The sequence below is a fragment of the Sardina pilchardus genome, chromosome 2, assembly GCF_963854185.1.
Source record: "Sardina pilchardus chromosome 2, fSarPil1.1, whole genome shotgun sequence".
Taxonomy (NCBI): domain Eukaryota; kingdom Metazoa; phylum Chordata; class Actinopteri; order Clupeiformes; family Clupeidae; genus Sardina; species Sardina pilchardus.
In genome coordinates this window covers 33997943-34020330 of record NC_084995.1, presented here as the reverse complement: position 1 = coordinate 34020330, position 22388 = coordinate 33997943, and the positions used below count along the sequence as shown (strand labels likewise).

Genomic DNA, 22388 nt, shown 5'->3' with positions numbered 1-22388 from the left:
GGGCAGTTGGCTTCAATTAACTCCCGGATCTCCTTATATGGCCAACAGGGCGGCTTCAGAGGTCTATGAAAAGTCAATGGGGAAAAATGTTTTGCTAATATTTCAAAAAGTATCAAGTTTACAGAACTGAAATATACATAGACTTAGTCTTATTTTCAAGACCTACGTAACAAAGTTTGAACCAAGTTTCTACGTTAAACGGTTGAAGCTGAATAGGACCTGGTTAGGAGAATAATAATAACTAGAAATGCAATTCCAAGGAATTACCAGTGCATGAAAATGCAAAAAAATGTAGATATGGCTACTAAGGTGTAGCTAGGGTAAACATGGTGGTTGCATAGTTTAAAGAGAGTTGATGGTGATAAGGTAGACATTTTAAAGCTTAAACATTCCTGTTTTAACTTAACTAATGATTTCTAACAGGTATTCTAAAATTTTGACTATGCTAACAATGCTAACCAGGTTGATAAGTTAACTTAGCTGATGATTTCTAGCAGTGATGTTAAAAATGCTAACTATGCTAACAATGCTAACTATCTTAACAATGCTAACCATGTTGATTAGCTAACTTAGCTAATCATTTTAGCAGTTGTGTTAAAAATGCTAACTATGCTAATAATGCTAACAATGCTAACTATGCTAACAATGCTAACCAGGTTGATTAGCTAACTTAGCTAATCATTTTTAGCAGTTATGCTAAAAATGCTAACTATGCTAACAATGCTAACCATGCTAACAATGCTAACTTGCTAGTGAGGACTTTTATTTTGAAACAGTAGTTGCTAGGGTATCCATGGTGCCCACTATCAGGAATAAAGAAGTTACTGTAGTATAATCATGTTGGTTGCTATGGAAACTGTCAAAAACGCTAGTTTTAATGGTTGCTATGTTGGTTGCTAGGTACATGGAGGTTTCATTTAGTTGACTGGAGGCATAGTTGATGATAACTGACAGTTGGAATGGTTGAACAGTTAAATAGTTGAGTAGTTTCAGTGGTTAAATGATTTAATAGTGTATTATTGCAGTGAGGACTTTTATTTTGAAACAGTTGTGGAAAGAGGAAACAGTTAACAGGATATGTAGTCTTCACAGAGAGATTGTATGCTTAAAGCCTGAGAGAGAGACCTGGCATAAGATTCTAATTGCTCAACGACCCGATTGTGATGTCATAGAGGCCAATGTTAAGTCTATGGGGAAATTTTGAATAGTTTTTATTTAATAGTTCAAAAAGTATAAAAGTTACAAAGTTGAAAAGTCATAGCAACCCGATCCATTAGAATACCTACGTTACAGAGTTTGAATGAAGTTTCTAAGTTAAACGGTTGAAGAGAAATTGCGGTTAGAAAAATCGATCAGCGGAATAATAATAAGAAGCCTAGGAAGAACAGTACAGTGCATTTGCATGCACTGTAATAAGAATAAATCGGATAACAGTAGAGTGCATTTTCATGCACTCTAATAAGAAGAATAGGAAGAACAGTACAGTGCATTTTCATGCACTGTAATAATTATAAGAAGAAGAAGAAGAAGAAGACCGAGGAAGAACAGTACAGTGCATTTTCATGCACTGTAATAATAAGAAGAAGATGCCTAGGAAGAACAGAACAGTGCATTTGCATGCACTGTAATTATAGCTGTAGGATGTGGAAAATGTGCAACACAGCACAAGTTAACAGAAGTTTTTGAACAGTAATTCAGCAGAGGAATAATTCTATAACCGAGATATTTATCGATTTTCCGCTGTGCATCACAGATCTATTCACCCTGACAGGACTTATTTACCCATAATTACCAGTGAACAATTACAAATGTAGTAATGGAACTGACCACAAGGGGCCAATGATTCAACTAATCTGCTTTCAAATGTGTCAACATTGTACTGTTTAAACTCTATACATAGACAACACAATGACAGAAAGAGTTGAGATTGAATAACAGGATGTTTAGGACCCTGACTAAACCAAATGTACAGCCAAGTTCAGCCATTATCCTGCAAATGAAGATACCGTACATAGTCAATTCATGTCATAATGCTATTGTATATGTGACGAGAGAATTGACTTCATGTTTATTTCCTTTCTCTTTTAAGGTATGACACACTTTCAGTTACACACGGAGCAGCACCTACTAAGATAACCAAACTGAACTGACTGCATCATGGACAAATCACTACTTTTGATTCTCATTTTCACCACTGGTAAACTGACTTTCCCCCTCTTTTTTCCCTCTGATCTGTTCAATATGATGCAAATTGTATTTATTTAATGTACTTCTTTGCAGAAATAATGGCTGACAATATTGCTCCTGATCATGACAGTGCAAGTCACCCCGAAGGGACGAAAACAGTGACCCTGAAATGTTCATATCAGACAAGCAGCCGTAATGTTTGGCTTTACTGGTACAGACAGTATCCTCACCAGGCACCACAATTTCTTTCACACAAAGGTGCTCGAGATTACAGTGGTGGGACAAGCTCAGATCCACGACTTACCTGTAATGCTCATGAAACATCTACTGAGCTCATCATTAAAGATCTGACTCTGGCAGACACAGCTCTCTACTACTGTGCTCTGTGGGTAGCCCAGTGATACAAAGTATCTGAGAAGCTGTACAAAAACTCACATTTAAAATAAGATGCTTTTCATTCAGAGATCAAAGCAATTTCCTCTCATTGTTCTGATATCAGTTTAACACAATCAGAGGTTTTCCTCTGAATAATCTCTGTGGTCACACCTGTTGCATCATTGAAATGAATGTCATTATAATAAACTGCATACAATCCTATGCAAGTAGACAAGGTATAAGGTATACTCTGTAAACTCTTAACACCAGACGCTCCTTCCTTGAGAATCCTTTATGCTAATGTCTGATTGCTCCTGCAATGACAGAGTGCCCTCAGAAGACATATTTTAGCAGCATGTCATTGGTTCATTTCATGGCCACATGACGCCTAAGTGGTTTCCAGTGTGAAACATTCAGGGTTGGATTTGATTGTTCAGCATAGTTCTCAAGTTTCCGTAGAGGCCTTTCAATGAAACAAGTTCAGACCGAATTTCCCAACCTCAAATTTTGTGGGTGGGGTTAAATTCAGGCTTACTTCCATAAATTTAATTTTCTGCAACTACAAGTAATTGATTTAGAACATATTTACTGTAGGTATTGACATAAATGTAACAAAAAAATAAGTACTATCCGCTAATTATGAATTGTAATGGATTACAGAGTAATAATCTATATATAGCACTAAAATGACAAAATCCCATATTACTGCAGTAACAGTATATGGGTATACGGCAATTCTATACGACAGATACAAAATAAAAAGTATGCTCAAACACTTAACCCATTTCAACCCATCGGTCACAATTGTGACCGAAGAAAAAAATCATGTTTTTAAGGCCCTAAAACTGTTACTAAAAAAAATCCCAACACTCTTTTGGTAAATATTGAAATAATAGAGTTTTTCAATGAAATGTGTGGAGTGTCAGATGTTTTGAGTAAATTGTCACATGACCAGAGCTGTTTACTTCCTGGGTGCACCTTGAGAAGAGAATTACTCCCTCACAGCCCCGAAATAAAAGGTTATTAGAGTATGTTAAAATAAACATAGGAAAAATATTTTTTGTACACATGCTCTTTAAGGTGTCTAGTTATGATATATACATTTGCAGATATTCAAATGTCTTTGGTGTGTCTGCTAAATGAGTAAATATGTTAACGGTCACAATAGTGACCGGTGGGATAGAATGTTGTATCAAGAAGCACACTTACTTCTATACAAACAATACAACAGTACTGTCACTATACAACAATCATTGTATCTTACCTACACACACACTCTCACACACACATGCACACATACACACAGATACACACACTCTCTCTAACACACACACACACACACACACACACACACACACAGTCAAAGGGGACTTCACATTGCACAAGGCATGCACTCTGCTCTCACACACATACACACACATATAAACTCGCACACACAGACACGGACATGCACAGAGACACACACACATTCTCTCACACACACACACACACACACACACACACATACATACACACACACACACACACACACACACACACACACACACACACTCATACCTACATACACACGAACACACACAGACAGACATACACACACACACACCAACAAACACAGACATACACACTCACACACATACAGTACACACACACACACACACACACACACACACCTACACACACATACTGTACAGTACATACACACACATACACATGCAGACATACACACTCACACACATATACACACACACATACAGTACATACACACACACACACACACACACACACACACACACACACACACACACACACACACACACACACACAGTACATACACACACATACATACACACACAGACATGCACAGTCATACACACTGACACACACCTACACACACATACAGTACATACACACACACACACACACACACACACACACACATACATACATGCACACACACACACAGACATGCACACACAGATACACACACACACACACACACACACACACACACACATATACACACACATAGAGTACATACACACACATACATACACACACAGACATGCACACACAGTCATACACACTCACACACACCTACACACACATACAGTACATACACACACATACATACATGCACACACACACAGATACACACACACACACACACACACATACAGTACATACACACACATGCATACACACACAGACATGCACACTAAGTCATACACATACAGTATACACATACACACACAAAGAGTACACAAACAGTACACACACACATACATACATACACACAGATATACACGCTCACATATACACACACACCTACAGTACACACACACATATGCAGTACCCTCCAGAATTATTGGCACCCTTGGTAAAAGTTGACTAAAAATAGGTATAAAAAATAATCTTTAGGTGATTTATTGTACTCCCACAATGAAAACAATGAGGAAAAATATACCCTGCAAGGCAAGCAAATTTATTCTGAGAAAAAGGAAAATCTCATAAAGAAATAAATATTTTTAACAAAAACAGCTTGCTCACAATTATTGGCACCCCTGAAACATATAATGTACAACATTTAACAGGAGCATTTTCCTATGTACAGTGGGTATAGTAAGTATTCACACCCATGCTAAAGTTGACTAAAAAGAGGAATATAAAATCATCTTTTGAGAATTGATTGTAATGCCTTAATTAAAAAAATGAGTAAAAATCAAACCGTTAAGGACACTAATTTTCTTTGTGACTGAAGAATGTATCGTAAATAGATAAATGTTCTTCCTTAAAAACAGGTTGCATAAGTAATTGACCCCTATGTTAAATTCCCATAGGAGCAGGAGGATTTTTTATATGTTTTTATTTTTAAAGGCCAGCTATTTCATGGATCCAGGATATTATGCATCCTGATAAAGTTCCCTTGGCCTTTGAAATTAAAATAGCCCCACATCATCACATACCCTTCACCATAGCTAGAGATTGGCATGGTGCTTTTTCCAGTTAGCCTATTAGCCTGTTTGATTTGCATTGAGCTCAATGAGTATCAAACAGGCTAATAGGCTAACTGGAAAAAGCACCATGCCAATCTCTAGCTATGGTGAAGGGTATGTGATGATGTGGGGCTATTTTAATTTCAAAGGCCAAGGGAACTTTATCAGGATGCATAATATCCTGGATCCATGAAATAGCTGGCCTTTAAAAATAAAAACATATAAAAAATCCTCCTGCTCCTATGGGAATTTAACATAGGGGTCAATTACTTATGCAACCTGTATTTAAGGAAGAACATTTATCTATTTACGATACATTCTTCAGTCACAAAGAAAATTAGTGTCCTTAACGGTTTGATTTTTACTCATTTTTTTAATTAAGGCATTACAATCAATTCTCAAAAGATGATTTTATATTCCTCTTTTTAGTCAACTTTAGCATGGGTGTGAATACTTACTATACCCACTGTAAATGCAACTTTTTAAAGTAAATCAGAGTGTCTGTGAACTTTCAGAAGTAGTTCATGACGTTCTTTTTCACTATGGTATGAAAATGAAGTCACTCAGAGGCTAACTCCTCTAGTCATTTTTCAACATTGGAGAGACAAGAGAATACACTAAATTGAAATAAAAAGAAATTGTGTTGACATTTGTAAGTAAGAGAATGTCTATGGAAACTAGGTATTTTGTTGAAAATGCCTTATATTTCCAGTTAAAATGATGACTAAAAGGTTCTAAACATCTGGAAATGTGGCAAACATGCTTGGACAAAGACCCATGGCTATTTTGCTCCCACGCACAGTATGGAGGATGGTATGATGGGCAAAAAATCCATAAGAACCACTGTTGAGAGTTACAGACAAAGCTATCATCTTGGGGTCACCAAGTCCCCCCCAAAAATCTTCAAAAGTGACCTCACTGCTAATAGATTAATTAGACAGGATGTCAGGTTAAAGCCAGTAGAGTCATTTAATGAACAATGTAAATGGCAGGAGTTACTGAATGGTACCATGACATGTCTGGGAGTGTGGTCTATTGTCAGATGAAAATAAAATTATGCTCTTTTGCTAAAAACACTTAAGGTGTCTTTGGCGTACATAGAAGAATGACTATACTAAAAAGAACCCCATGCCTAATCAGAATTATGGTGGAGGAGCTGTGCTATTGTGGGGCTGTTTTAATTCCCAAAGGCCTTGGGAACCTAATTAAGGTGCATGGCATCATGAACACCAAGAAAAACCTGAACATTTTCAAAGGAAATCAAACAATCTCTGCCAAGGCCCTAAAAGTTGGTCATGATTGGATCATTCATCAGGTCAATGAACCAAAACAAATGCACAGATCAAAACAAATATGGTTTACTGAACACAAAATCAAGCTTCAGACATTGCCATAGCAGTCCCCTGATCTAAACTCCATAGAAAAACAGTGGGATGAGTCAACGAGAAGAATGCACAATTGTGGACCTAGCAATCTGGACGCTGGGGAGGTTTTGTAAAGATGAATGGTCTTAAATCCCTTACTTTGTATTCTCAATCTTTATGGGGTGTCAGAGAAGAATATTACATGCTGTTTTATTGACAAAGGGAGGTTTAAGAAGGTATTACAAGTAGGGGTGCCAATAATTGTGAGTGACGTGTTTTTATTAAAAACATTTATTTCTTTATGAGATTTTCCTTTTTCTCAGAATAAATTTGCTTCCCTTGCAGGGTGTATTTTTCCTCATTGTTTTCATTGTGGGAGTACAATAAATCACCTAAAGATTATTTTTTAGACCTATTTTTAGTCAACTTTTACCAAGGGTGCCAATAATTCTGGAGGGTACTGTACATACACACAGACATGCACACACAGTCATACACACTCACACACACCTAAACACACATACAGTACATACATACACATACAGTACATACATTCACACACATACATACATACATACACACACAGACATGCACACACAGATATACAAACCCACACACATGCACACACACACACTTACAGTACATACACACACACACACATACATACACACAGACACATACACAGACACACATACACACAGACATACGAACTCACACACACACACACACACCTAAACACACATACAGTACATACATACACATACATACATTCACACACATACATACATACATACATACACACACAGACATGCACACACAGATATACACAACCCCACACATGCACTCACATATACACACACACACACACACACACACTTACAGTACATACACACACATACATACACACAGACACATACCTACACACATACACAGACATACACACGCACACACACACACACAAACATACACACTCACACACACACATTCAAACACACACACACACACACACACACACACACACACATCAACGCACACAGACACGTAATTGCTGTCAGAATACCCTTATTTTGACAAAAAATCGAATTGATCAACCTATAATTGAGAATACGCATATTATCCCACCGGTCACAATTGTGACCGATAATAAAACAAGCTTTTTCATGTATTTCTCCACACTTTTTTCAAAAAATACTTATTGATTATTTCATAGGGTTGCTAATAGCACATGATTTGCATATTTACATGTCTGGGAAAAATTTGGGCTTAAATGGGTTAAGCATGTTTTCAGGCCAATTTCTGTTCATTCGAGGTTTAATTATCATCATTTGAGAGAAGGGGCCTATATGACAGATGTCCTAAGCCTCATGAACCATAACAGACACACAAGCTTCACTCTTCATAGTGGACTTTGTTGAGTTTATCATGCTGCTCCATGACAAACACTCACATGCTACTCAAATCACGTCCCTTTATTGACCTTTGACATACACACCAATGTCAACCTGACCCTATATGCAGTTCAAATTCTAACCATCAGGGAGCGTTGAATCAACATCCTATGAGTTTAGGGCTGCTTCACTGCTCAAATGCATCTCAGCATGTGCCAGAGGCCCAGAGCATGTCAGAAAGATAGAGACCGCAGGCTGCAAAGCTCACACTGAAGGGCAGGACTTTGACTAAATTGGGTTGGTTTTGGAATCATCTTCAGCCATGATCCAATGCATGAAGACATTATCCATTTTTGTTGCCTACTTATCTGGTAAGATGATGTCTTACATAGGAAAATAACTCAAATTATGGTTTTATGAACATTAATTAAACGCATGTCTTCACAGTGTGCTCTGCAGAGGGGGACTCTGTTACTCAACCTAAAGATGAGACGGGTCTGGAGGGCAGCACGGTGACACTACGCTGTCAGTATGAGACCAAAGCAGCAGCAGCTAATCAATATCTCTTCTGGTACCAGCAGAAGCCAAATGGATTCCCCAGATATATGCTACACAAAAGTAAATATGGAGATAACTTTGATGACCACTTTAGGGGAAGATTCAATGCTACACTCAACACTGAAGGAAAAACTGTTCCTCTGAAGATTCCGGATCTGCAAGTGTCTGACTCTGCTGTGTACTACTGTGCTCTGCAGCCCACAGTGACAGCTGCACACGCAACACTCATACAAAAACTGTCTTAGTCAAAACTCTCATGCATAAAGTGTCTGACCACAACCCTCTCCCGTGATGCTATGCAGTATGCACAACACATCTTGAATTTCCCCTTGGGGATCAATAAAGTATCTATCTATCTATCTATCTATCAACACTATTAAAGCATTTTCAAAGCTAGGTAAATGATTTAAGGATCACTTCCCAGAAGGGAAAATGGATAAAAACTGCTGAAAGAGAGTTAGAAATCAATGGAAATTCTGGCATATACTGTATATAATAAGAGAAAGGCTTTAATCATTTAGCATTGTATGCACAGTAAGTAAGTTAACATTGTTGTAAGTGCCCTCCCAATTTCTTTAGAATACATGTACTGTACACAAATGTGCTAAATACAAGAAAGAGTCGTCAAGCGACTGCAGACCCCAGTGCCTAGACTACTGAAGAGGAGGAGCCGACATGAGAAGACGTGATGTGAAGGATCCTGCTGAAGCAGAAGAGGAGGAGGAGGAGAGTCTGAGTTGAAGGAGCTCAAGCTGCTGCACTCTTTGTCTTGTTTGGAGCCTTAATGAGTTTACTATGCTGCTCTACTCAGTGCTACTCCTTACAGTCAGAGCAGGTGAGATGTTTTTATATTCTCCTGATTTAGGCATACATATGTTAATGATTAGAATTACATTTTTGAAAGCAACATAAATACAATCCTACATTGATGCAATTATTTGTTATACATAATTTATTCTGAAGGGAAATGTCTCTTTTTTCCCCTCACAGGACTCACTAATGGAGATGAGATTACTCCAGACAGGACTGAGGTGTCTGATGTGGAGGGGTCTAATTTAACCCTTTCATGCAACTACTCCTCTTCAGTTTCAGTCTATATACTGTGGTATCGACAGCATCCAAACTTAGCTCCTCAGTATCTTCTAACCACTTACACTGTTGACAACAAATTCTTGATATCAGATGCAGACCCCCGTTTGTCTGCGAGAATGACTAAAGAGAAAGGATATCTGCACCTCTCCTCTGCTGAACTCTCAGACTCTGCACTCTACTACTGTGCCCTGCAGCCCACAGTGACTGACAGACACACATCATCATACAAAAACCTGACAGGAACAGACAGACACACATACCTTATGAGTGCAGTTGTTATTTTAAACTGAAAGGGGCATCTTTGTACTATAAGACAAGAGCAGTGGGCTGAGGCTATACAATTATAAAAGATTACTGTAATATGACATTAGAAAGAGGGGCAGAGAAAAACCAAGAGAGAGAGAGAGAGAGAGTTGTTTGATGGCTGCAAACATGGGTAAATTATATGCATCAGCTGAATGATGTCCCTAATTTTAGGGGGGCTTATAGGCCAAATAAATTGCCATTTTTCATGCTAATAAAACAAGCAAACTGTGTCCATCATCAATGTGATCGTGACAGGTCACATCAATCTGTCATGACCCACGACTCATTCACTTCACTCCGTGTGCAAGTGCTACTATTGCATCTTAGCTTTGTGTGACTCATTTGCCTGGAACTGATGAGGTTGGAAAGACCCATATCATTAAAGCCAGACTGGAGGGAGGGAGATTTGGGGAGTTTGGAGAGAAGAAGGAGGAGCTTGTGCTCTGTTGTGTTTTGTTTGCTGTTTGGTTCAAATGGTGGTAAAAATGTGACGTCATCAAGAATCTCGGTAACACTTTACATTACAGATCGGTAATAAGTGGGTAATGTTGTGGTAATATGTATGCAATTTCATGGTAATAATGTTTTTAAACCACATATTACAAATAATTAATGTGTATTTTTTAGACAATTACTGTGCAATTACCATACAACAACAATGCAAATAACTTGGATTTAAGGGTAAAATAAAATGGTAATAAATGCTGTAAATATGTACTTACCGAAGCAATTAATATTTAGGATTTACTTATTGTGACATAATATGTGACCTGTTATCTGTTGTGAAATAAATTAGGTAATTTCACAATAACTATATGGTATCAGGGCTGTATTATACTGTTTTGTCTTTTCTGTACAGTGGGGAGTTGTTGAAATCCTTTCGAAAAGACAAAACTGCATTTTACAGCCCTGATACCATACACTGTAAAATGTTTCACTGTGAATTTACAGTAAATTGCTGGCTAATAATTGCATGACTTTCACAGTAATTTACCGGTACTATCTCACAGTAAATTACTGTGAATTTCATGTTTTACTGTAAAAGTCATGCAACTCAGTAGCCAGCCATTTGCTGTGAATTTACAGTATCATGTTGTGTATAATCACAATACCATACTGTATATTTTAATTTTTACTGTAAAAGTCATGCAATTTATTAGCCAGCAATTTGCTGTGAATTTACAGTGAAAGATATTGTACATTTGAACATTTGATTTGTGATTTACCTGACCTATACCAACATGTTTTGGATCTGGTCAATAAAAGCAACAACAAAGAAAATACCATTTGAACTTTTAATGAACACTTTTCAATGAAAATCATTGAGCAGCCCATACAAACATTATAATATGAAGACATAGGATTGAACAAAAAAATATTGTACAGGCCTGAGACGGTGCAGCATAACCTTGTCTGATTTGACACGGAATGAGTCAGGGGGTAAATAGTGCAGTGTGTAAGTGCAGTATGGCAAGTCCATGTAATGTAGTATGTGTGCTCAGGATGCGAATGGCATGAGGAAAGAAACTCCTCCTCAGTCTTCTGTTTTAGCCAAGTGGGATCAGACGTCTGCGTTACCTCAATGGTTTAAATAGTCCATGGTCAGAGTGTTAAAAAATGTTGGCCCCCTGTCCGTCCTCTTCTGGTCCTGCAGGGGTAGGGTGGTTCTCTGATGGTACCTTCGGCAGTAAATCAAGTATCTGTAAAAGAGTACAATAGGCCCTGTCCATGAATATAACTAATACAAACTACTCAAACTAGTAATCTTTTGTGACAAATAAAAAAAAATACCCACATTAGCAACCTATAGTCAGATGCAATAGTTACAGTATAAGTAATGCAGATGTCGGGTGCTTTTCTTTTGATAGGAAGGATATTTCAAAGTGACCCCACAGTTCTGAGCAATAGTATATCTGTGTGATATCATACCTAAGTGCAACACTGTCTCCAGCAGCTCCAGCCTTTGTACGTACACCACCTTTCTGATGCCTTACATCGATCGTCCCCCATCTGACTTGCAATAGCAGCCTTTGGCTCCACACTGAGATTGTGACATGGCACCTAAAAAATAAAACAGCAATTGTCATACACCTTGTCATTGTTGAGCAAGATTTAAAAAAAATGAAGCATTAAAAAATAAGTAAGACAAGTCAATGAAATGTACAAACAGATATTATAATTACCTTGTGAAGGCACCCTTGTCACCACCACCATCACCATCTACTGTATGTTAATTCCTGGTATCAGTTTATTTGTGAGGGCTCTGTCAATAAAAGATAGGATTTAACATAAGTATGCATTCTATACAATACACTTGAAATAATGAATATGCTCAGTTTGGCAGATATTCACAACACTTTACATTACCACCAACACAATGGTAAACATGGATATTTCAAGAGTATAGTATTTTAAGTAGCTGCATTCATTCACAGTAGAGCACTCACAATGGTACCAATAAATACATTCAAAACACGTTAACACTTACGCCAGGGAAGCAGCTATGGCTTCTAGACGTCATCAATTAGCAAGTAGTGCAATCAGGACAGACCGACTTTACCCGGGATGGTTGATGGAGCCCACTACACAATCATAACAACAAACAGACAAGGAAGAGAGGGGATAAACGTACAAATAAATGCACACATCATAATGCTATATGTAATTCTGTACAATTTTTGTATGTGAATGTGTGCAGGGCCGGACCTACATTATTCTGGGCTGTCTTCGTATGGAAGTGGCACAAATTTGGAATTTTCGAGAATGCGCTCAGTGTTCCCAGGGCAACAGTCCTCACAATGCAATGTCTGTAAACAGAGGGAACAGAGGGAGACTAAGATTAATAAGTTGCAAAACACACAGAAGACAAAAAGATCATCACTGAAGCACTACTACACTCATATGCATTTTAAATAAACACATAGTTCGGCGCAGATTAGGTACTATATCAAACAAAGGGTAAATAAGGGCTATGAAATGAAGAACATGAAGCCAAACACTACCCTTCACAACCTAAAGTGCATCATACCCCCATTCACATCCTTGACACGTCTGTTAATGACAATGGCCATACTAAACTGCAGTTTAGTTAAGGTGGGAAATAAATTACTACATTCATTAGTTTTACTGGTCCTTTGTATCGGCACTACTGTATATCAAATTTAAATTAAGTTATCTACCTAAGCCTATGTCCCATGACAATTCTTAAGTCACGTTAGTTAGGAAAGTAACGTTAACAACTCTCATCTGTGTCTGCAATGTTAACTTAATGTTAGCCTGCATGGCTACAATCAGCCACTTTAAAGATAGCTAACGTAAATGTTACTTGCGCCTGATATTTCATTCAAACTTAAAACTACATTCACAACGACATCTTACACAGACGTGTTGTTGGATATGATATTAACTACCATTCCAGATATTGCACATAATCGTGAAGTTAGCTATTGAAAAAGCTAACTCTGCAAATGTTAGCGATTCTTAGCTCGCTAGCTAATGGCTAGCCAGCCACTTCTAACACAACCGGTTTTGGTAAACATTACAGTATAACACCAATATATTTTTTTAAATTAAATTCCCGTTTCTAAATAACATACAAAAGCACTGTACTTCTTACCTTGGATATGATGGCAGAGTTTGTACAGCTTAAGGCCCATTCATGCTCAACGTAAAATACGAATACGGATACGTGTGGAGTGTTTCACACGTTCTTTCCGTTGATTTCGTCCGTACTTTGACATGAAATTGAGGAGCTTACGATTACGGATGAAACGGATGAAACGTTGCAATACCGAACACTACCACAGGAATATCACACGAAAAAGTGGGGGCGCTATGCATTCACACGTAAAATACGGACGGAGGTATGAATACACCACCGGATAGAACGTGCGTACAAAATACGGACGTAAATTGCCATACGTTGAGCATGAATGGGCCTTTACACATGCAGAAAAGTGATGATTGAAGTCACTGGTGGACGGCTGAGTTGAAAATTCAGTTGAGGGTGGCAGGTGCGGGTGGGAGGGGTGAACGTTAGAAATCGCCCCACAATGCTGTGCGGTTCAAGTGCAATTCAAATTTCACAACAAGGTGCTGTAATGTGATAGAGCTACTGTGATTTTACAGTAAATGTTTGAGTACAGTAATTTACTGTGAAATAATACTGTAAGGTATTGTGAAATCACAGTAATATTTAACAGTTAATGTGAAATTACTTTATTTATTTCATCATAATAACAGATAACAGGTCACATTTTACCATCAAACTAACTACCACAAAAACTTTGACCATTGTGTAGTTGTGCCATAACACTTAAAAGTTACTATGTCATTTAGTCCTTCATAGCACCATCAGGTTGGTATAATTGCAGAAATAATATGTCACAATAAGTAATTCCTAAATATTTATTGCTTTGGTAAGTACATATGTACAGCAGTTATTACCATTTTATTTTACCCAAGTTACTCGCACTATTGTTGTATGGTAATTACACAGTAATTGTCTAGAAATTACACATTAATTATTTGTAATATGTGGTTTAAAAATATTATTACCATGAAATTGCATATATATTACCATAACATTACCCACTTATTACTGATCTGTAATGTAAAGTGTTACCAGAATCTCTTTATGCCATGTTAAAGGGCAATGATACAACACCAATCCAACTGCTGCTCAAACCATATACAATACAGTATACAATGAAAGCAAAAAGAGTTAAAAGCATATGTTCAGTCATGACCCAACAAATTCAGATAAATAGTTAATGAGTGCAATACTGCTGTTGTTCTGACATGGTGAGAGTGTCACTTCCTCATGTATTTCCTCTCGATTTTAAAAGGTACAGACACACTGTCAGTCATATGCAAAGGAGCACGTCAGAGAATACATTACACACACTCGTACCAAGAGCACTGAACTGATCTAGCAGCAATATGGACAAATCATTAATTTTGATTCTCACTATCACCACTAGTAAGCTGACTTTTGTCATTTGTTTATGACACAAATATATTTTTAAAAACGTATTTATTTAAAGTGCTTGTTTTCAGGGATAATGGCTGACAAAATTGATCCTGATCGTGACCTTGTAAGTCACCCAGAAGGAACGAAAACAGTGACCATGAAATGTTTATATGAGACAATCAGCCGTGATGTTCTTCTTTACTGGTTCAGACAGTATTTTGGTCAGGCACCACAATGGATTTTATTCAAAGGCGCTCGATCTTTCGGTAATTATGAAAGATCTGACCAACGATTTGCCTCTAACACTGGTGAATCATTTACTGAACTCACCATTAAAGATCTGACTCTGGCAGACACTGCTCTCTACTACTGTGCTCTGAGGGTAGCCCAGTGATACAAAGTATCTGAGAAGCTGTACAAAAACTCACATTTTTAAATAGGATGCCATTCTTTCAGAGAGATCAAAGTAATTAATTCCCTGTGCTCTGATATCAGTTTAGAACCATCAGAGCCTTTCCGGTGAATAGTGTTTGTGGTCACACCTGTTGCTTTGAAATGAATGACATTATAATGAACAGTTACACACAATCCATTACACTGTATCTAAATGAAAAACAATAACCAAAGCTATTACCATATATGACTGGTCTAGTCTAATTGTGGATTGTGGAATGAAACCATTGTGGAACATGGGTTTTCCTTTTTAAAAATTGTTTATGATATTCCTATTTATTCTATATAAAGCATTTGTGATATGTTTTAAATAATATATAAACTTATTTAAATAATTGATTAATGTTATATAATGATATATATGAACAGTTAACTAACCTAGTAATACCTTGTAAATGTTTTGTTAAGGCCTTATTATTAAGCGTTATCTATTTCCTCCCTCTGAGAACTCAGTCAGCACCAGACATCCCATCCTGCCCCTCACCTCACCATTTGACATCAGTGGAGGAGCTTCAGCACTAGTAAAGCAGAGCAGGACCCAGAGCTTCTGCTGATAAAACATAGATAAAACATTAGAACATTTCAATCGTTAGAGTTCTGTTTGAGCTCCTGTGTACGTCTTCTTCTTATTCACTAGGGTTTACTATTGCTGAAAGGCATCATGACACAACACAAAACCTTAAATAGCCTATTACAGTAAATTAGACTAGATTGCCATCTAGTGGAGAATAATAAGTATGCATCCAATGTAATGTCTGAAATTGCAGGCTGCTTCAACTTACTGTACAATAATTTATTTAAATTTACAAGAAACAATAAATGTTTTCTGGACAATCATACTCACTTAAATGTGATGTATTATTTTCAGCATTCCTGGGTATGTTTCTGTTTTTTTTTTACACTGGTCTTTCAATGCTTTTGAGTATTAAGCTAAATACACAATACAACAAATATGACACATTCTTACCATTTAACAATGTATAATTAGCAACATGTACACTGTATATCTTTATTCTCTAATCATTCATATCTGTATTTCTCTGTGTACAACTGTGCTCTGGAGCCCACTGTGAAGGTGAAGCGCAGACTCACTACAAATCTCACTGCAAATCTTTGCTCTGAGTTTATGTGGATTTAAGATTTGTGCACAAGACAGGAAGCAAAACATTTCAACAATGGGACTTAAATCATAATATACAGTGAAAACAAACTGTAAAGTCTTAAAATATTGCAGCATTTAGCCCCTTTACACCCATTAAAGGCCTATAGGCCTACAATACTGAATAAAACTGTCTATAGGGGGCACTGTAGAGTATACACATAACAAGCTGTGCTCAGAATGTGAGGGGCAGAGAGATGTATCATAGCACTGTCACTGTAGGATTGCTATGGTGGTTTCACATCTGAGATGCTCGTTGTGTTAATATGTCTCCTCTGGTAGTTATACTATTTTCAGCGTTTGTGGGTATGTATTTATGTTTTAAAAGGTGTTTGAATGCTTTCAAAGATTAAGATAGCCTAAATAAACAATAAAACAAATATATAAAAAAATGTACAATACATGATTAACAACATTTAATTATTTGTACCTGTATTTCTCTGCCAGTAGGTAAGAGTGTTGGGAACTCCATTACCCCAGAGAGTCTGGTATACTCTTCAGTAGAGGGAAATGATCTAAAGCTCTCCTGCAGGTATAAAGTGTCTGTTAGAAGTCTACATTGGTATCGCCAGTTCTCCAATTCAGTACCACAGTTCCTGATCCTGGAATATGAAGGTTTTGTGAACAATGCAACTCCTCCTGTTCCTGGGATATCCATAAAACATGAAAAGACAGAAAAGCTGGTTTCTCTGCACCTCTCCTCTGCTAAGATGACAGACTCTGCTCTCTACTACTGTGCCCTGGAGCCCACAGTGATGAGAAATCACAGACACACCACTCAAAAACCCTTACAGCCTCAATCTTGTGCTGCTTGTGAATATATTGTAGTGTCGGTGGCTGTAAATGTCTATGTTGTATGAGTGTCTCCCATAATGCAATGCTAGTGAGTGTTATGATGTGTAATGCCGGTTATTGTAGCTGTATTTACGGTTACCATGTTGTGTATTAGGCCTACAGCATGCTTGTCTCTTAGGCTGCACGTTATGTGTTTATCCCCGTGTGTATGTGTGTGGTGAACCCTTATCGTGTGTTACATGAGCGGCTGACACTATCCATGTGTTGCCCTATATAAGTTGCCTGAATGCTTAGCTGGTTATCCCAACAAATGACCATCCTGGCCAATACAGTGATCTTTAGCCCTATTCGCACGGGATTAGTATTACCTGTGGACCTTTGGTGATTTGTGATAATTGCGGAGAATGTCTGAGATCTTAGTCCCGTGCGAATGTGCCATGTCTGTAATTTGTAAAGTAAAAATTCCGCCGCAAATTACCTGCTATATTTCGCCAAACACAGACGTCCGGTGATAATACTAATCCCGTGCGAATCTGTATCTCAGTGATTGCTGTTGCAATTGCATATCTTTTCTAGCCTGGGTTTTCCCATACTGCCTTGCGCGGTGATTTCAATCCCGCTGCTAAGCCAGTCTGGAAACTAACGCCCAAATGTTCGCCTGATGCTGGCGAACCAATCACAGAACATCCGAGAAGTTTCCGTTGCCCTCTTGCGTCTACATTCGACGCCAAAGGATTTACGGCAGCCCTTAGCGTTGCATACGAACGAGTTGGGTGAGCTATGCGCATTTGATAGACATCCGTGGCGCCCAATGAACGGATCTGGGCATTTTTTCAAATACGAGAAAATGAACGTCTGGTTGCCAGACCACGTCTCATTTGAGAAGTGGGAGGCGTTAGCCAGGCTATATCTTTTCTACTTTCTGTGTTGTTTTCGGACGTTAGCATACGACATATCCGGGTGTAATGTCAGTGAAAATAGAGTAATTTACAGACTTTGCTTATCCCGTGCGAATGCGCTGCAAGTAACACAGAGGTGGGGCGATAATTTGAAAATGACCGGAGGTCCACAGGTAATACTAATCCCGTGCGAATAGGGCTTTTGACTCCGGGTGTGATCGCTACACTATTGTATAACCCTAAACATTGAACAAATGTTAAGGATTCAGTTATAATCACGTTTGTGTACATGATCTGTTTATGAATTACCAATACAATCAATCAAGAGGGAATAGTAATGAAAAAAATCCTCTGCACTCTGATTACTCAGAAATACATTCCCCCAATGAGTGGAGTCAAGGCTCTTTGGCACTCAACTCATCTATTAGATGACAGCTACAGAATGTGTTTGTGTCGGTATAGCTGGTGAATGAACAGTCTATCCTTATTGTAGCTAGCTTAGTGTATACCAACATATGCCATTAAATAGTCTGTACCACATGAAGTGTACTTGTCTTCTGCTGAAGTGTACTGACACCTCCCACCCAATCAGTTGATAAAGAGAGAGGTACCAGTGAGAGTGTGGCAGAGACTTTCAGAGTCTATCCCTGTACCATTATGGCACACTGGCTATGGGAGTTACTGCTGCTGTCTGTGTGTTTTTCTGGTAGGATTTGGGTTAATGATGGTTCATAGGTTCAATCGCATCTGATGCTTCAGTCTGTATGGTCTTATACAGTATTGTGTGTTTTATTGTTTCCAGAGTGCAGATCACAGGACACAGTTGATCAGCCAGAGAGAGTTGGAGTGGAATTAGAAGGAGGAACAAGAACTCTCAAATGTACATACAAGACATCAGATGGATTCCCTTATCTTTTCTGGTACCAACAGATGTCCAATGACTTCCCCAGATACATGGTTAAAGTGTTTCCTTCTGGGACTGAGTATGATGATCATGTGAACAAGAGGAGATTTCATGCTGAGCTCAACGACTCCAGTGTTTCCCTGACCATCCAGGATCTACAAGTGTCTGACTCTGCTGTATACTACTGTGCTCTGAGGCCCACAGTGACAGCTGCACACTCAACACTCATACAAAAACGTTGAGTGTGCAGCTTTGTTAATCAAATCAGTTGTAATTTAACATCATGGATTTCTTTGGCCATATCATAAACAGTTTATGCAGCAAAAACGAAAACATACAAGCATCTCAAAAACATATGGTAAATTGATGATTTCGCACAAATTTTTGAAATTGAGGCACTAATAAGCTAAATGTTACCTATCCCGTTCGGTAAAGTAACATTTAACTGGCAAAAGCATGCTCTTCACTTGGAAATGCAATTGTGCTGTAAGACACAGTTTCCCCTTGCCTGTGTCTACTGTAGACAAGCCAGTCCACCCTACTCGAAGTCCTATCCGCAAACACACAAGACATTGCTTTATTCGACAATCAGGGTCCGTGGATGAATTACCGATGCCTAGCAGTGTGTATTTATAATGGGATATGATGAAATACTTCACAATTTCATGTTATGAAGCATTATAATTATATTCTTCATGCTCATACAGGTTTACACAGAGTGAGCAATACCTCATATATTCTACAGTATATTGTTGTCAATCATTATACAATTTTTCCAGCATTTTGTTGCCCCTGTCCCAACTTTTTTGAAACATGTTGTAGGTATCAAATTCAAATGACGAGCTTACGAGATATGCAGATTGTCACGTTTTTATTTTAATTTTACACAACACTACCTATTTTTCTGATGTTGAGGTTTTAATAACAACCAAGCAGTTTTGAACACTTCAGTAAAACCCCACACTATATCAAGATAATACACAACAAATGTCATGTGTTTGACCTTTACAACATAGTATGAAAGAAAGATTATGTATGTTTGTATTTTGCTCACCAGTCATTTATTACAGTTTGACAACAAAAGAAAGGGAAATCAAATTATTCTTCACTCAATTCCTCTGCCACCACCTTGTTTAACAACAACAGTTCCCATTGAAAATGAAAGGGGGCATCATTCTATAGCAAACCCAGAGAGGTTCACATGACACAATAGTGTACAGAGGTTTGAGCAGACAGAGACAGACTCCACATGAAGCTGCACTACTGATAGGATTTCAGTTCAGTACAGTCAAGCCATGACCAACTGGATCAACACATCTCTCGTTTTAGCTGCCTGCTTCTGTGGTAAGATTCTTGCTCTCTGTAGCAGTGCTGCGCGTCAGGGTTCTGTTCGCCCTGTCTAGACTTATTTTCTGATAATTACCAGCGGACAACACATTATCCTTTACTTAACAGACCTCCGAACGTTGGGAAGGCCTATTCATATGAATGGAACTTTCTGTAGCACTCTGCTGAACTGTGTAATAAAGCTGTAATAAATTGTATAGAAATATGAATCTACTTTTGTTAATGTTAATTTCTGTCTTCACAGTGTGCTCTGGAGCGGGGGACACTGTCACTCAACCTAAAGATGAGACGGGTTTGGAGGGCAGCAGTGTGACACTCAACTGTCGGTATGAGACCACTGCCAGTGCAGGTCAACAGTATCTCTTCTGGTACCAGCAGAAACCAAATGGATTCCCTAGATTCATGCTGCGGAAAACAAATTTTGACGATGACACTGATAAAAACTTTAAAGGAAGATTTAACGTCACACTGAACACAACAGCAAAAACTTTTCCTCTGACCATCCAGAATCTACAAGTGTCTGACTCTGCTGTGTACTACTGTGCTCTGAGGCCCACAGTGACAGGAGTCTATCACGTCATGATACAAAAACCTTTACCTCAAACCAGTAGTACTCACAATGCCCACCAATGGAATAGATGAAAAATGATCAAATGTGCACTGATTAGAAAATAAGTCAAAACAAGCTGAGCGATAATATTTAGATTTTTTGTTTTGTTTTGTTTTAATCTTATCTGCCTTATTACTTGTTTAATCTACCCAGGCCAATAAAGCACTTAATTCAAATTCATATTTGAAAACCTTTATTCATATATGTTACCGAACATTTACTTCAATTATCAAAAACACTAATAATACAGTTGTAGGCTAAATGTTCCAATGCACACTGGACATAGTTTTAGGATAGTCAACTTTTTGGCGAATGTGTCTCTGTTATGAGAAGAGGGAGGAGCTAGACAGAGAAGACTGTGACTGTCACAATTCCAACACTTGAAGGGTTCTTGACTTGATAGGACTGACATACTGTACAAGTTGTGTCACTACAGTAGACCTTGGATCTGCAGCTCTACAATGATCTTTCTTGGTATATTACTTATGGGCCTTTCAGGTAAACAAAAGATGGCAATGATATTGATGATGAAGATTATGCAATTGATCTGAAATATATCTGTCAAATATCAGAGATTCTCATGATAATACATAAATATTGCATGTCATATACTGTATATTTGTTTTTATACAGGTAATACCCAAGGAAATAAAATCATGCCAAACAGTGCTGAACTTCACAAGGTGGAGGGAGATGATTTAACCCTCTCCTGTAACTACAGCTCTGGAGACTATCTACAGTGGTATCGGCAGTACCCAAGATCAGCACCTCAGTTTCTCTTGTTCATCATTAGTCCTGATAGTCCAGGAACGTCTGATGTGGATCCTCGATTCTCTGGGAGAATGAATAAGGGGAAAAGTCAAATGTTCCTGGACATCTCATCTGCTAAACTCTCAGACTCTGCTCTCTACTACTGTGCCATGAGGCCCACAGTGAAGGAAACAGGCACACTGTAGTGCAAAAACTCCTGGGACATACTGTAACAT

At 38.1% G+C, this 22388-nt stretch overlaps 2 protein-coding genes and 1 long non-coding RNA gene across 4 annotated transcripts; 2 read left to right on the top strand and 1 right to left on the bottom strand.

Annotated features, from left to right (window-relative positions):
• The first annotated feature begins 9584 nt into the window (after window positions 1–9584).
• LOC134099327 (uncharacterized) lies at window positions 9585–19687 on the top strand. The gene is made up of 5 exons (XM_062552141.1): window positions 9585–9700; window positions 9856–10157; window positions 12962–12992; window positions 17298–17599; window positions 19472–19687. The coding sequence occupies exons 1-5, from the start codon at window positions 9661–9663 to the stop codon at window positions 19685–19687; spliced, it is 891 nt and encodes a 296-aa protein (XP_062408125.1). The 5' UTR covers window positions 9585–9660.
• LOC134102284 (uncharacterized) lies at window positions 11458–13911 on the bottom strand. 2 transcript variants are annotated; one of them, XR_009941503.1, is made up of 6 exons: window positions 13880–13911; window positions 12974–13070; window positions 12752–12845; window positions 12447–12526; window positions 12193–12324; window positions 11458–11963 (listed from the first exon to the last, which is right to left on the bottom strand). It is a non-coding gene; the product is annotated as an uncharacterized LOC134102284 (long non-coding RNA). The 2 variants fall into 2 exon arrangements; XR_009941502.1 differs by lacking the exon at window positions 13880–13911 and having other exon boundaries at window positions 11459–11963; window positions 12974–13169.
• Window positions 19688–20656: 969 nt separating the features above from the next.
• On the top strand, window positions 20657–22358 carry LOC134099317 (polymeric immunoglobulin receptor-like). Its single transcript, XM_062552129.1, has 3 exons — window positions 20657–20789; window positions 21037–21402; window positions 22036–22358. The coding sequence occupies exons 1-3, from the start codon at window positions 20741–20743 to the stop codon at window positions 22356–22358; spliced, it is 738 nt and encodes a 245-aa protein (XP_062408113.1). The 5' UTR covers window positions 20657–20740.
• The last annotated feature ends 30 nt before the right edge of the window (window positions 22359–22388 follow it).